This window comes from Limulus polyphemus, unplaced genomic scaffold (genome assembly GCF_000517525.1).
Source record: "Limulus polyphemus unplaced genomic scaffold, Limulus_polyphemus-2.1.2 Scaffold327, whole genome shotgun sequence".
Classification (NCBI taxonomy): domain Eukaryota; kingdom Metazoa; phylum Arthropoda; class Merostomata; order Xiphosura; family Limulidae; genus Limulus; species Limulus polyphemus.
Genome location: NW_013665937.1, coordinates 239,617 through 254,441, shown reverse-complemented (window position 1 = coordinate 254,441; position 14,825 = coordinate 239,617). Strand labels below are relative to the sequence as shown.

Here is a 14,825-nt window from a genome sequence, read left to right as displayed (position 1 = left end):
AATTCTGCGAAATTTGCAGCTGACTTATTCCACCATCTGCTTGACCAACTATCCTTCCTCTAACAAAATCTGACAATTCCAGAGAACCTTGAGCTCTAGGCGTGTTGTAGCACAAGATAATTAGTGTGCCGACCATTTTCATTTATATAGTGCTCTGTGAACACAAATTAGTTAGTATAAATCAGTTAAATGACGAAAAATTAGGTGTCTATTTACTTGTGACCACTCAGTGTATATTACGTTTTTACTTTATTGCAATTTACCCCAAGTTCCATTGGATATATGTCGTAGACATATGTTAAAATTTAATAAAATCAGCCTACTATTAGATTAACTCTAAGTCTAATCGTCTATACACGTTCGAACCATCTTAGAAAGACGTAATAAAGAATAATTATCTGTAAGCTAACATTTCAATAACGAGGCTCTGTAATCAAAGCTTTTTAAACTAACAGTGGCTTTCAAGAACAAAGCTTCATAACTTAATTCGGTTTCTAAAGCGACGTTCACTATAGCCTAACATTCAATTTCAAATACGATAGCGCTCTAAACTAATCTTCGGTTTCAGAAATGAAGTTCTCTAAATTAAGTTCCGGTTTTAAAAACGAAACTCTCTAACTTAACATGGTACAGGGTGTTTGAAAACCATATTGCACTACATATATAAATCGCTTTTTTCCGGAAATTTGTATATGCTTATACTTCTTTCTTATACGACATTGATAATTTGAATAAATTACGTGTCAGTGTGTAGGATATTGCAAGGAACGGTGAACACTTTCCGGAACAAATGACACTTGCAGTAACTTTGTTTAAGAATATCTTGATAAACTGATTGACAATGACAGCAAGTATATTGAACATTTTCTGTGACTGTTTTTGAAACAACCTGTCCCAATCTTTTCTTTACAACCACTCCTAATTACGTAGCAATGTAAATTTCAATTTAATATCAGCTATTAACCCTTTCACTGCTAGGGGTGCACATATGTCCCCCTTCTGGATTACTGCAATACGAACTTGAAATTTTGTACTGCTATGAAAAATGGATATTTCATTTCAAACTTTCAAAAGTTTATCAGTTTCAGGATTCAGATGAATTTTTGAAACATGTGGAGTTTTATTTTTTAATTTGTTTCTAAAAATATAACTGGGACTGGGAGAATTCTTTATTTCTAAAAGTGGCAATGAAAAGGTTAATTATGTTTTTTCACACACAAGTGTGTATGAATATGCTGTTTTGTAAGTGTTGTGATTCATTTTCAGTTTTTTTTTCAAGATAAGTATTTTCTTTGCTTATCTATATTTTGCGTAATTTCAGTGTTTGTATCTTAATGTCTTGTTATGTAGTGTCTTAATATGTATATCCAGCTCCTGTGGACGTTTTGTTGACGTTAGTTTAGATTAGAGTAATAATATTTTCACCAAAGTTTTGTTAGAAAAACTAAACTAAACATTACTCACTTGTATACTTAATTTGTTTTTTGATGAATCATTAGTTTAGTCACTAATAGTTGAAGATAAATAACTGAATAAATAGCTTTTTATCACCATATTTGTAAGTTAACTCTTAACAGTTTTAACTTTGCACGTGTTTTTTAACTACATTAGAGCTAGACATGTATAATGAATAAATAAATACTTAGAAAGGAAGGAGTCAAAAATGAAATAAGGGGGAGACTTATTCAAGTATTTTAGCATAATTCAATGGCTAGAGGGTCCCTAAAGATTATTGAACATGATTAATATTTAGATTATCAAAATGATAACTTTTCACAGAAATTAATCAGACGGGTTGTGTTTGAGAGCTTAATGTGCGTAATGTAAAAACAAAATTATGGCAGAAAGCTAAGCGTACAGTGTAGATGACCTATATCGAGCGAATAGGCAAATCAGTTTTTTTCTCTGGCTGTACGTTAAGTAGAAAAAATAACTGACACATTTTGTCGTGTCTACACTTTATAGATTTTGACCCGTGTCGCCCTGGTCCACTTCGCCAGTCGTCTATCACTGATCCAGGTTAGTTGAATAATGACATTTATTTTTCTTGAGATTGTATGAAATATGCAATTGAAATCATAGACGTTGGATCCGTCTTATAAAGTTTGTTTACAGTTATATTTAATTATATAAAAAGACAAATTGTGAGGTTAAGGTAAAGGGAAAAGCAATGGCTGTCTGAAAATAGTTTAATCCCACAAAACTGAAAGTTTAATAAACTGAGCGGAAAGAAAACCTCCCACTTCCATAGAACACCAATATGATGTTGAAATGAATGTTTAGCTAGAGCCATGTCTTCAAATATTTTTTTACAACTGAAGTGTCTTTCAAAAGTCTTTAGAATGTGTTTTGGTAATCATACGATATATTCTGTCTAGTAAATTATAGAATTGCAGGTGAGCTACTTAAACCTTCTGTTGTATTAAAAAACTGAAATAGAAAAAGGCTTGACAATCACTTTAAAAACGTTCTGTTAGTTTTGTATTTTACTTAGGTGATACATACATCAGGTTAGGGGACTTGCAATGTTTTGTAATATCATTTAGGAAGGTATCTCAAAAGAAATGAGCAGTTTGACAGAAAAAAGTCTTAGCTTTATTCTGTTGTATCTAGTTTTGGAATAGAGTAATAAATAAATGGTGAAATCTCAAAGAATTGAGCAGTTTGACAGAAAAAGTCTTAGCTTTCTTCTGTCATATCTAGTTTTGGAATAGAGTAATAAATAAATGGTGAAATATTTCAGTTTAAATTAAATGTTTTGTGAAAAAAGTAGCAATTGAAATCTTAATTATGAACAAGTTTGTGGCTATAATCTGACCTAAAGAAAATATTAGTTCTGAAAAATAAATTGTTTTGATATAAGTTTAAAAAATATTGAACAATTGATTCATATTACAAAACATAAATAGTCCCATATTGATTGTTATACGGTGTTGAGTCACATTTTCGTTGGTTTTAATAATTTTCTTTGAACATAACAGGTCGCACTACAACTTCTAGTAAAACAAACCAATATATACATATAAGCATTTAGAATCTATAGAAGTTATATTATTGATCAGCACCTACATTTAAAGTTCGGTTTAAGGTTTGATGAGCATCCCGTGGCCAATGAATATGATACAAATTACATAGAACACGAATATATTTTTCCCGAAAGCTTTGTTTTATTTGTTTTTGAAAAAAAAAGATGATACAATATGAAAAAGAAAAGTCGTTGAACGATTTGAAATCGATATGTCTTATTTTAAACAAATTCGTTGATTTCTGAGAACCAGTATTTCAAAAGAGCTTAGGCAAATGCAGTCAGAAGTGATGTCCAGTTGAAAATACTTATTGATCAAAATGTTAAAAGACATGGTTTGGGTCATGAGGGGGGTAATAAGGTTTTTGCTGTGTCGCTTAAACCTAAGACGTCTACAGTTTATAATTTATCAAACAATAAACTAATATGATCTTGCACCAGTGTCACACCTAAACTCACTGAAAAGCTAGATTATGTGTGAAAACTAAGTCTTGTCATGACGTTAAAACTTTTCTTCTGTGTTACGTCTTTTTTTTATCAATATCTTTGTTTCATTTAACGATATTTAGAAACGAGAAAGATGTCATGTTTAAAGATGAAGTGTGTTTTATCGCAAAGCCACACATTTGCCTATATGTGCTCTGTCCCCCCGCGGGAAATCGAACCTCGGATTATAGCGTTGTAACTCCATAAACTTTCCGCTTACCCTCTGGGAGAGAGAGGGTGTGTGGTAAGCTTAGATATAGTTAGAGAAAAGTGCAGTCAAACTAATGCGTATTTGTTTTGTTTTTAATTATATAAGCGCTGGATCATCTAAATTAATCCGAGCGTGGTGAAGTGTCTGTCGTGCTGGACCGTGGACTCACGAATTCGGCATTTAAGTGCCGTTCCGCTGAAAAAAAAAAAATGTAAATTGTGCTCTTTACTTCGGTTCCGAGTCATGGGTGCGTTGAGTCAGATAATAGTGAGTGTTGTTGACTAGCTGCCTTCCTTCTAGTCTATTAAATCAAAATCAACGACGGCTAACGCAGATATCCCCTGATGAGCTTTTCGCGAATATCTGAAAACAAAACAAATCATCTGACTTGCAGTTTTAAAAAGACAATCTCATAGAATATATCAAATCTGTAAGAAATACCCATAAGCTGTAACAATTCCTATAAAGTAGGTACAATAGGTAAATTCTGTAGTTAAGGTGTACCTTTCTCTCTCTCTATGAAGGGCTTTCTCCTGTACCCATTGCCAACATTCTCAATGCAGTAAATGCTACAAATGTTGTAGGAGAAGCAACTATTTCGCATGAATCGAATGATCTCGCCCAGTCTCGCCTCCTTGATTTCAGGACAAACATGTAAAAAAGAGAAGCCTGGTTGATTATTTACATTTAAAGTAGATATGACAGGTGAAGCGCGAGGAAACCATGGAAAAGTGTATCATACAGTAGGGTATCCACTACATGTTTCGTGCTAAAAGCTTTTATTATTTTTTTAAGTACAGTATAAGGTTTCGGAGATTTTCAAAGATTAGGAAGCCAAGGATTTCCACCTAGTTATGTATTGCAGTTGTAGTATTTATAAAACGTTTCTCAATATCCTAAAGTTTTAAACTTGCACAGTCGTAATTCTTCACATGTAAACATGCTTACAATCCTTTAAATAGAATCAGCAAGTAAGTCTATAAACATGATTACATACTCGAGTAATTACATCGGGAGCGTGATGTTATTTTGCAGCAAGGAAATAGCTCCATTTGATCTATAACTTTGTTAGTACAAATTGACAGTGCTTCCTAGTGGTTTAATGGTAATAATGAGGGACTATAACATTAAAAATCACAGTTGGTCCAGCGCAGATAGTCGATAGTTTATCTTTGCGTTTAAACAAACAAATTAGTAAAAATACAAAGAAAGGAATGGACTGTACGATTTTCAGGTTACGATGGGTCGCTCATTATCTGTTGTTGTTTTTTTTCTTTCAAAAATGCATAACATTTGCATAATAAATTTAAGCTTGCAGTTAATTAAACAATACTTAAGTACGTTTTATTTTAACCCTAAAATTACCGATAGCGGTCCTTCCCATCTCCTTTTTAAATCACATCTCTTGTCGGTACATAAATTTGTCTTTTAAAGGGTCCCTAGTAATTTGTATGTAACACCAATAATTTTAAGAAAAATACTATCAGTATTGCAATTAATATTACTGAATACTGCTGGGTTCTCTTATGTGCTTTACGTAACAAATGAGCGACTTCATCCAGTGTTTTTGTTCAGTTCCCCCTCACTAAGTGTCCTAACAGGTAAAAACATAAAATTACTCAGCATGATGTATACTGCAGTAATTTATTGCATTCCACACTAGACGTGCCAGCCTTTTATACATGTGAAAAATAACTCTAATTCCACACTAGACGTGCCAGCCTTTTATACATGTGATAAATAAATAATTCCACACTAGACGTGCCAGCCTTTTATACATGTGAAAAATAACTCTAATTCCACACTAGACGTGCCAGCCTTTTATACATGTGATAAATAAATAATTCCACACTAGACGTGCCAGCCTTTTATACATGTGATAAATAAATAATTCCACACTAGACGTGCCAGCCTTTTATACATGTGAAAAATAACTCTAATTCCACACTAGACGTGCCAGCCTTTTATACATGTGATAAATAACTCTAATAATTAGAGTTATTTATTACATGTATAAAAGGCTGGCACGTATAGTGTGGAATTAGAGTTATTTATCACATGTATAAAAAGGCTGGCACGTCTAGTGTGGAATTAGAGTTATTTATCACATGTATAAAAGGCTGGCACGTCTAGTGTGGAATTAGAGTTATTTTTCACGTGTATAAAAGGCTGGCACGTCTAGTGTGGAATTGGAGTTATTTTTCACATGTATAAAAAGGCTGGCACGTCTAGTGTGGAATTAGAGTTATTTTTCACGTGTATAAAAGGCTGGCACGTTTAGTGTGGAATTCTCCCGAATCTATTTTCTAATAATTTTGCAGAGAGTAAAATGAGTCCAGGGCTAAACGTGTGGTGGCAAAACTGTTATTAACAACATTTCTGAAGATAAGATGATTATGAGCTTAATAGTGATGAATATACGACAAAAAGATATAAAAGCGAGGAAGATCATTTATCTGTTGATGAAAATAGTTGTGGTATGAATATCAGGTTGCATGATAATGAAAGTTATGATGACATTGATAACGAACTGGAAGTGTAAGTTTCTAAAAATAACGCAATGGACTGGTTGGTTCACAACATTAACACAGGTGATCATCTGCAAATGTTTTCAAAGAAACGCCAGCTTCAACTAAACATGCAAGGGGAAACTTACACAACATTTTCTATATTCAATCTATTCATAAACAAGAGTATTATGGGAGAAATACTGAAATGAACAACAAGGAAGGTGAAGTTATATGAAGAGGGAAATGGAAGCATTTGGTGTCTAACGAATTGCAGTGGTACTTCGATGTGACAATGCTAGCTTGTGGTTATAAATCAAAGAGAGAAACAATCGAACATCTTTGGAATGGAAACAATGGTAGACCAAGTTTTCCACAACCTGTGGCACGTAATAGTTTTAAACAGATAATTCTGAAGAGCGACAAAAAACAACAACAAAGAACAAACTTTATCCTATTAAAAACATATTCAATGAATGGGCGCAGATACTTCAGTACTGTTAGATAACGTCAGAGAGAACAAAGAAGAAGAACAGTGAACTATTCGAAAGCGCTCGAGTTTTGGGGTTTCGTTTGAAAACCATTACAACTTTTGTGTTTGATCCTGTGCGCTAGCTTCTTAATCAGAATCAGATAAAGTGCTCATTAAGATAAACTATTCACAGATGCCTGTTCAAATAATAAATGTATTCAAAGAAAACGTGGTAAATATTACATCAAGTTTGGGCTTGTTGGGCTAGTGACGCATCCAAGTTTATAATACGTAAGTTTATACAGGAAGAATAATGGCCAAGAAAACAAAACTAAGGGGAAATAAGTGCTGTATTTTCAACTGAACAACCGTGTACACACACGCACCTGAGCTGTGTGTTCAGATGAGCAAGCCTGAATACAAACAAAAAGTGCTGTAGTTTAAAATGAGCTAGTTTGTACACTAAAAAGGAATGCTATATTTTTAGCTAAACTAATCTGCATAGCATGTATACAGATACATAAGTTTGTTTTTATCAGAGGAAGCCTTTCCAAACATGCACACACGCCATATTTGTAACTGAGCAAGTCTGTATATATACACACATACAAATGCGCTGTATTTTTAATTGAGGAAACTTATATATATAAGTCTGTACACAAAATAAGTCCTGTATTTTTAACAGAGAAATCCCGTAGACACATACGTGCTTTGTGTTCCTGTTTAGGAAAAACCTCTGTACTAAAGAAAGAGAGACTTATTTCAGATATAAGTACGTCTGATAAAGTTAATATAGAAATTACTTCGTGGTTTATACGTTATGGAAAGTCGTGTAAAGAAGTAGACAATGACTAAGATACAGAAATGTCAAGAGGAGTGAATATTCGAGAATACCAGCTTCTAAACCTATTCTATATATATCCATCCTACGTGGGAACCCTTGTAGCTGTTGGTATAGGAGAAGAACAGCCAGCGACCTTACTAGGTTTGGAGGCACAACCACGCCATATCCACAATAGGCCGAAATATATCGTCGCATTGGAAAGCAATGCCAGCTTTGAGAAAATAATAGCTTGCTAGAGCATAGAAAATAATTACACACACACACACACACACACTTACATATATGTTACGGAGGTAAAAAGCACGTGGTGTAGAGTAGCTATGGGAATATTGAAAGTGAGAGTCCATTAATCATCTTCTAATTTCATGCAGTAAGAATACATACATACATATATATATATATATATATAGAGAGAGAGAGAGAGACACACACACACACAGAGTGGGACGAAATATTGCCAGAAGACTAATTAAATATTGACATGAGTTTTTGTTATGTATAAAGACTTGAAAACTGGTGTATATTTGTATATACATATATTCACATGTGTACTTATTTAAATATACATACACATATGCATATTGGTATCTCTATGTAATATAGTACTTTTGTGTCAAAGAAAAATCAAACACAAGTACACACTCTTCAGAGAAATTACACACCATCTTCTGATAAGTGCTTTTATCTCGGTTTCCCGAAAGACTTCTACCAGGTTGATGTCTGTGCACCGATCATTGATTGTTACTAAGTATATATACTTAGTATAGGGGATTTAGTGCCCTGAGCTATAGTGTATTTGAATCAAGTAAAGAGAGGCTTTGTGTATGTGTTTTGTGCTTCTTTTTAGAAACCTAAGTAGCACCTTGTCCCCCAGCTAGATTTATCTCTTTACATTAAGTCAATGTCTAAGTAGACGTTTAGATGTTTAGATTTATAAGGACAAGCACCAATACTTATGGAAACACTGGGACACTTAGCTAGATGTAGTCAAAATACGCTGTTTATCTCACAGCATTACAAATTTTCATGTAAGATCAGACATACAGCTGCTTGTCAAATAAGGTTATTGCCAGCTCTACGAATATATATGTTATTCGTAACTAGAGGCTAACAGTAAGAACAGGACGAAGAAATCTCCTCACATATAACTTGCTTGATTCTTGATCAACTCTGAACGTCCTTCACTCAGTTTACAAAAGACACGCCCATTTCACCAACTTCATCTAAGAAACCTTTCTCTCGCGAGGCCAATGAGAGCGTGGTTTGTGGAACAAGTGCGGTCGTTGTGAAAAGACTACATAAGCACCGTGCAGCTGATCCAGAACGAGCAACTAAGATACAAATAATAGCTGTTATTTGATGTAAAAATTCTCCTTGGAAGGCTTTCAACACTACGTACACATAACCTTACTAGCTTAGCGGGGGGATGACTTTATTATCAGTGTTTCATGCAGGTCACATTCTTGGGGGGTTATTATTTCAAATAATCTACTGCACTTAGTCACTTCAATTGTAAAACAGTAATCGCAAAGTATTTCATCAGAAAGTTGTCCTCACTAAAAGAAAAAAATTTCAGTTGAAGGGTAGTGGACTGATTTTTAGATAAATCCCACATGCGTTATTTTATAGACAGTAGTTATTGTCATAGAAACTTAAAGGTGATCGTAGGATCTTGAATGCATAACAAATATGCAATAGGACTCTCTTACACATTGCAAATGTTATGTAGCAACAAGAGCTGAGTCATGGAATATCGTTAACAAAACTGAAACTTAATTACAACATTGATTTAGATATGGAATATTGTTAGCGAAACTGAAACCTAATGATAATTACAATTTACATGTGGAACATCGTTAATGAAACTGTAACTTAATGATAATGAGGATTTAGAAATGGAACATTGTTAACGAAACAGAAAGTTATTGGTGTTAACGAGTTAGTTTTGCAATATCGTTAAGGAAAATTAAAATGAATTGTAAGCCAAGCATTTTAATGACACATCTTATTAAAAAAAATGAATATTGAAACTTAGAACCAAAGTTTCCATGGTATAAATGTATTTACTTATTCCATACGTGCTAACGAGACACAAACTAATGCAATTCACTGTTTTTAAAATAAACATCAAGTGATTATAGTTATGTTTCTCACTATAAGGGAAAAAAGTATTCTCCTTTTCAACAACTGGCGCGAAAAACATCACTACTTTAAACAAGTCTTTATTAACAGATGCTTACAATTATCCCTTAAAATCAGGTGTGCAAAGCCCCCTCCCCTCCTACCCCGTATGTCAATCTAAGAAATATAGCACCTGCTGATGATAAAATGTTTTCTCTTGGTTGCTTTATTTTATTGAAATCCCCGTGGAATAGTAAAACATCAGGTGTTGGATCCCAGTACATAAAGGAATATCGTTGTATATAGAAATAAAGGACTCTTAATGATAATAATAATTTATCTATTGAATGTGGAAAATGCAAATGAAACTTAATGATAATAACAACGTTTCTTTGGATAAGTTTTAATTAACAGGTATTGACGACTCTTCCTCAATATCAGGTATGTCAAGCCTACATGCCAGTCTGAGAAATTATGCATTCAAATAGTTAGTTATCGTTATAATCGTAAATACAATTATTGTCACCGACTTAGAGCATTTAGTTTGAAATGAAAACTTTAAATCATTTTGTGCTTTGGTTGATATGCAGTTAATACCATTTATTATATATAACACCAGTGGGGTCGTGTGGGTGTTATTAGAGGCCCAATCCTATTATTCAATTTGAGTAGCCTAACAGTTGGCGCTTAGCGCTGTTGAATACTGCCTTCCCTCTAGTCTATTAGTTCAAACTTTAGGACATCTAGTGCAGATAGCTCTTGTGTAACTCTGTGCGAAGATCCAAAACAAACAAAATAAACATACAACCCGAAGGATCAAATATGATAAAACTAGCTCAGATTACCTTATTTTAAATAACACGAATATTCAGTTAAAATACGAGCATCTAACCTGAAATTTAAAATGTTCAATTGATTTTTGGGGATATAATCTTGGCCTTTGTTAATTTACTATATTCGTATGTGGTTTGTATGATTTTTGCTTTTGTTAAGCACAAAGCTACACAATGGGCTATCGGTGCTGTGGCCACCACAGGCATCGATAACCGGCTTTTAGCGTTGTAAACCTTCAGATTTACCCCTGAGTTGAGGTTTTGTAGGAATGTTTATATGACATTCTCGTTGTAGAAGTGAAACGTAAACAGTTGTAGTAGAAAGACTGGACAACAAAGAGTATTTTTTATCACTTTTACGATTATAAAAATTATGGCTACTTCACCCTAATTTCCTAACAAGTATTTTATTAGAAATTAAGGATGAAAGAACATATTTAACAGCCGCTATTATTTGAGTAAATAAAATAAAATTATAGAGATGAAACTTCTTAGTGATATTAGAGAAGATCTATGTTTCCATTTCAGGGTATCATAGTCTAAAAGGTCAATCACTTTACTAAATAGAGAAGATCTATGTTTCCATTTCAGGGTATCATAGTCTAAAAGGTCAATCACTTTACTAAATAGAGAAGATCTATGTTTCCATTTCAGGATACCATAGTTTACAAGGTCAGTCACTTTACTAAATAGAGAAGATCTATGTTTCCATTTCAGGGTATCATAGTTTACAAGGTCAGTCACTTTACTAAATAGAGAAGATCTATGTTTCCATTTCAGGATATCATAGTCTACAAGGTCACTCACTTTAACGTCATTCAGTATCCATTGAGATTGATAATAAGGTTTCTTTAAATACTCAACAAACGCAAAAGAAGAGGTTCAATAAGTACGAAGTCTGTGATATAATCATTTAAATGTCTAAAGGCTAAGACGGTTTTCCACCCACTAAAATCGTATGAATAGTAAGATATTAATATCCTTTGTATCCATAGCAGATAACTGATGTGGGAAAAGTACTCAGAAACTAGTGGTCTAAGCCAACTGAAACTACGTTAAGGCCACCTTCGTTAAACAGACAAATAAAAAGATAGATGCATTATGTTATGAACTTGAGAAATACATTACCTGTAATAATTTTCTGATTTAAATCCACGGGTTTTTTTCAGGTTATATACTTTTTTCCGCAAGGGCAAATTATCCCTGGTAGGATCTGATGTATGTATAGGATATGAGGTATAATGTGTTCACAAATTACTTAAGCACTTCTTCTCGTGTCAGTACCTATATTGTAACCTTAGCAGCTTCTTATGGCTAATGTATTTTCATAGCTATATACAGTTTTCTAAAAAATTAAAAATAATAATAAAAGAAACGAAACAGTTTGACCGACAGCATCGGTTGGGAAGCGTAAAAGGCCATATTTCATAGGGAAGAAAAGAAATCGATACTACCACACAGTGTTCAGCGGGAAGTGTCTTGGAGCAGAACGATAAGTTAAGCCTAATTCATACAGAAGACCGATTTGTTTTAAATTGGTGAGACCATACAAAAGGACAGATCGCGTTCTGAGCGAATTTGTGAGCTGACATTTCTTTTTAAAACGTTCTTTCAGTATTTAACATCTGTGTGAAATAGAGAGAATATTCTACAGCTATAAGAATGAGGACAATCAAATGTTAAGGATTTTCAAGAATTAGAAGAGCGTATGATAATAGTATTCCAACCATACTGTGTTCGCTGTATGTATAGCCGGGAACGTCAGGTTGAAAGTGGCGTTCACAGTATAAAAATCATTGTTGTAACAAATGGCTTATATAAATAGAGTTACAACCACTGATCTGTGTATTATAGCCCAGCCGGCTTGATGAGCTCTGAACTGAGCGAAACGCGTCGTCGGTTATAGATACGGTAAACATAGCGTGGTTGAAATACTATTATTATACACTCTCCTAGTTCTTGAAAATCCCTAAAAGACTAGATATAGAATGCAGTGTAAAAAAATATAATAGGCCTCATACTAATGTCTAATTACAAGTAATTTAATTACACTTTTGCTTCGCCAGCTTCAGTAAGGCGTTCTCACCATAAAAAAAGTAATTAAAATCAATTTTAAGATAATATCATCATTATTGGGAAAATAAATTAAGACATGTCTTTTTAAAATGATACAGTTTTGTTTATGTAATTCTAAGTTTTCATTGTTTTTCATTTCTATTAGAATTATAGAAATAAATACATATGAAGATTTTTTTAAATTATATATATTATACAATTAAACATTTTTATTGGTAACGGTTCTCTATGCTGGATATTAAAAATACCAAGATTTTCCATGTCCTGTGAATTAGGCAATGTTCAAAATCGCGTCTCTGTTTTTTGGGCAATTTATTATCTAAGAAGGTGGCAGGTTTCTTGAACTGATTGATAGCCTGATTGTTTTTAGTGAAGATTTTGTTTGGTAATCGTGTGTTTTGGAAATTATAACCCATTTAGTTTTGATAGAGATAAAAAAACATCTATTTCTCAATCAATCCAATACATATAAAAGTGGAGAAATGACATGGACAGATAGTGGAGATGGAAATCAAATATTTCTTATTTATAGTATCTCTGGTTTTTATTGTGTTTTCTACTTTTGAGCAATTCATGTAAATATTAGAACACAACACGTTCTTATCTTGTTCCGCATGTTTGTCTTATTACCGAATCTTACAAATGAACCTGATGCAAGAAATTGTCCTTGTTTAAAATTTGAACCACAACCTTTGCATGAAACAGATGAATTCCAAAAGGCACTTGATTTCTCGTAAAATATAAAACAAATTAATTTTTTTTTATGGAATGACCGTTCTTATTCAGTGAATTTCATTTATTTCAAAAAATAAGGAGAGAAAACAAAAACAATTTGTTACATACGAGCCGGTCAACAAATTGTTGAGTTTAACTCGGATAATTACTCATTATCATTTGATACTTGGCTTTCCTATAGCAATGGCATAATGTGCTCACTTAATTAACTGTTTCTATTGTAAGTTCTTATGTGTGTTTTCTCTGCAGGACACAGTGGTATAAACCAACTGGGAGGTATTTACGTCAACGGTCGGCCGCTGCCAGACTCCACCAGACAGAAGATCGTAGAACTGGCCCACAGCGGCGCGAGGCCCTGCGACATCTCCCGTATTCTTCAGGTTTCTAATGGTTGTGTTTCCAAGATCCTCGGCCGATATTACGAAACCGGATCCATCCGACCCCGAGCTATCGGGGGAAGCAAACCCCGTGTGGCCACACCTTCTGTGGTGGCCAAAATTGCTCATTACAAACGGGAGTGTCCCTCCATTTTTGCCTGGGAGATTCGAGATAGACTGCTGTCTGATGGAGTATGCAATAACGATAACGTTCCCAGTGTAAGTAGTGTTAATCACCATTCATAACGTCTGTTTTAGAGAACCCCCTCTCGACACGTCGTCGCTCATATTCAATCCTTTTTTTGACAAACTCACGACATTCTACTGTAGTAATTCGGCAAATGTGCACTGTAAGTCTGGTTATAATAAAAAGATTCGAATGTAAGCCACTTATGTTGTGATTGCAGACATGTAGATACACGAATAAATAAATAAACAGACAGAAAAATACACAGGCAGACAGACGATAGACAGATATAAACAGACAGTAATGCTGATTGATAGATATGTTTCATTTAACATTTTTTGAAACAGTCCAAAATCATTAGAAAGTTGCATCATCAACATGCATCAAATGTCTGCTCTTGAAAGAGGCAAGGATCTGATAATGACTTAATTTTTCTCATATTTTTATAATTATTTTTATTTTGGTCAACATATAATTTTATACGCCTATTATTATTGGAACATTCTATTCTCTCCCGCATTGTCTAATTAGGTAAGAACTATTATATTAATCCCCCCTTCTTATGTACGTGTGTATTGTTTGGCCATTGATGTCTAATTAGGTAAGAACTATTATATTAATCCCCCTTCTTATGTACGTGTGTATTGTTTGGCCATTGATGTCTAATTAGGTAAGCAATGGCCAAACAATACACATGTACACAAGAAGGGGGATTAATATAATAGTTCTTACCTAATTAGACATAACTATTATATTAATCCCCCTTCTTATGTACGTGTGTATTGTTTGGCCATTGATGTCTAATTAGGTAAGAACAGTTATATTAATCCCCCTTCTTATGTACGTGTGTATTGTTTGGCCATTGATGTCTAATTAGGTAAGAACAGTTATATTAATCCCCCTTCTTGTGTATATGTGTATTGTTTGGGCATTGATGTCTAATTAGGTAAG

The 14,825-nt window shown here is 33.7% G+C and overlaps 1 protein-coding gene across 4 annotated transcripts in view; it reads left to right on the top strand.

Moving 5' to 3' along the window:
* The window catches only part of LOC106457408 (paired box protein Pax-6-like), a 95,413-nt gene that overhangs the window by 37,242 nt on the left and 43,346 nt on the right, over positions 1-14,825 (top strand). For 3 of the 4 annotated variants that reach the window (XM_022383323.1, XM_022383324.1, XM_022383322.1), the window contains 2 exons: positions 1,966-2,019; positions 13,560-13,906. In XM_022383323.1, coding sequence (XP_022239031.1) covers positions 1,966-2,019; positions 13,560-13,906 — 401 coding nt within the window. The remainder of the gene's footprint in view (positions 1-1,965; positions 2,020-13,559; positions 13,907-14,825) is intronic. The other variant, XM_022383325.1, reaches the window with a different exon arrangement.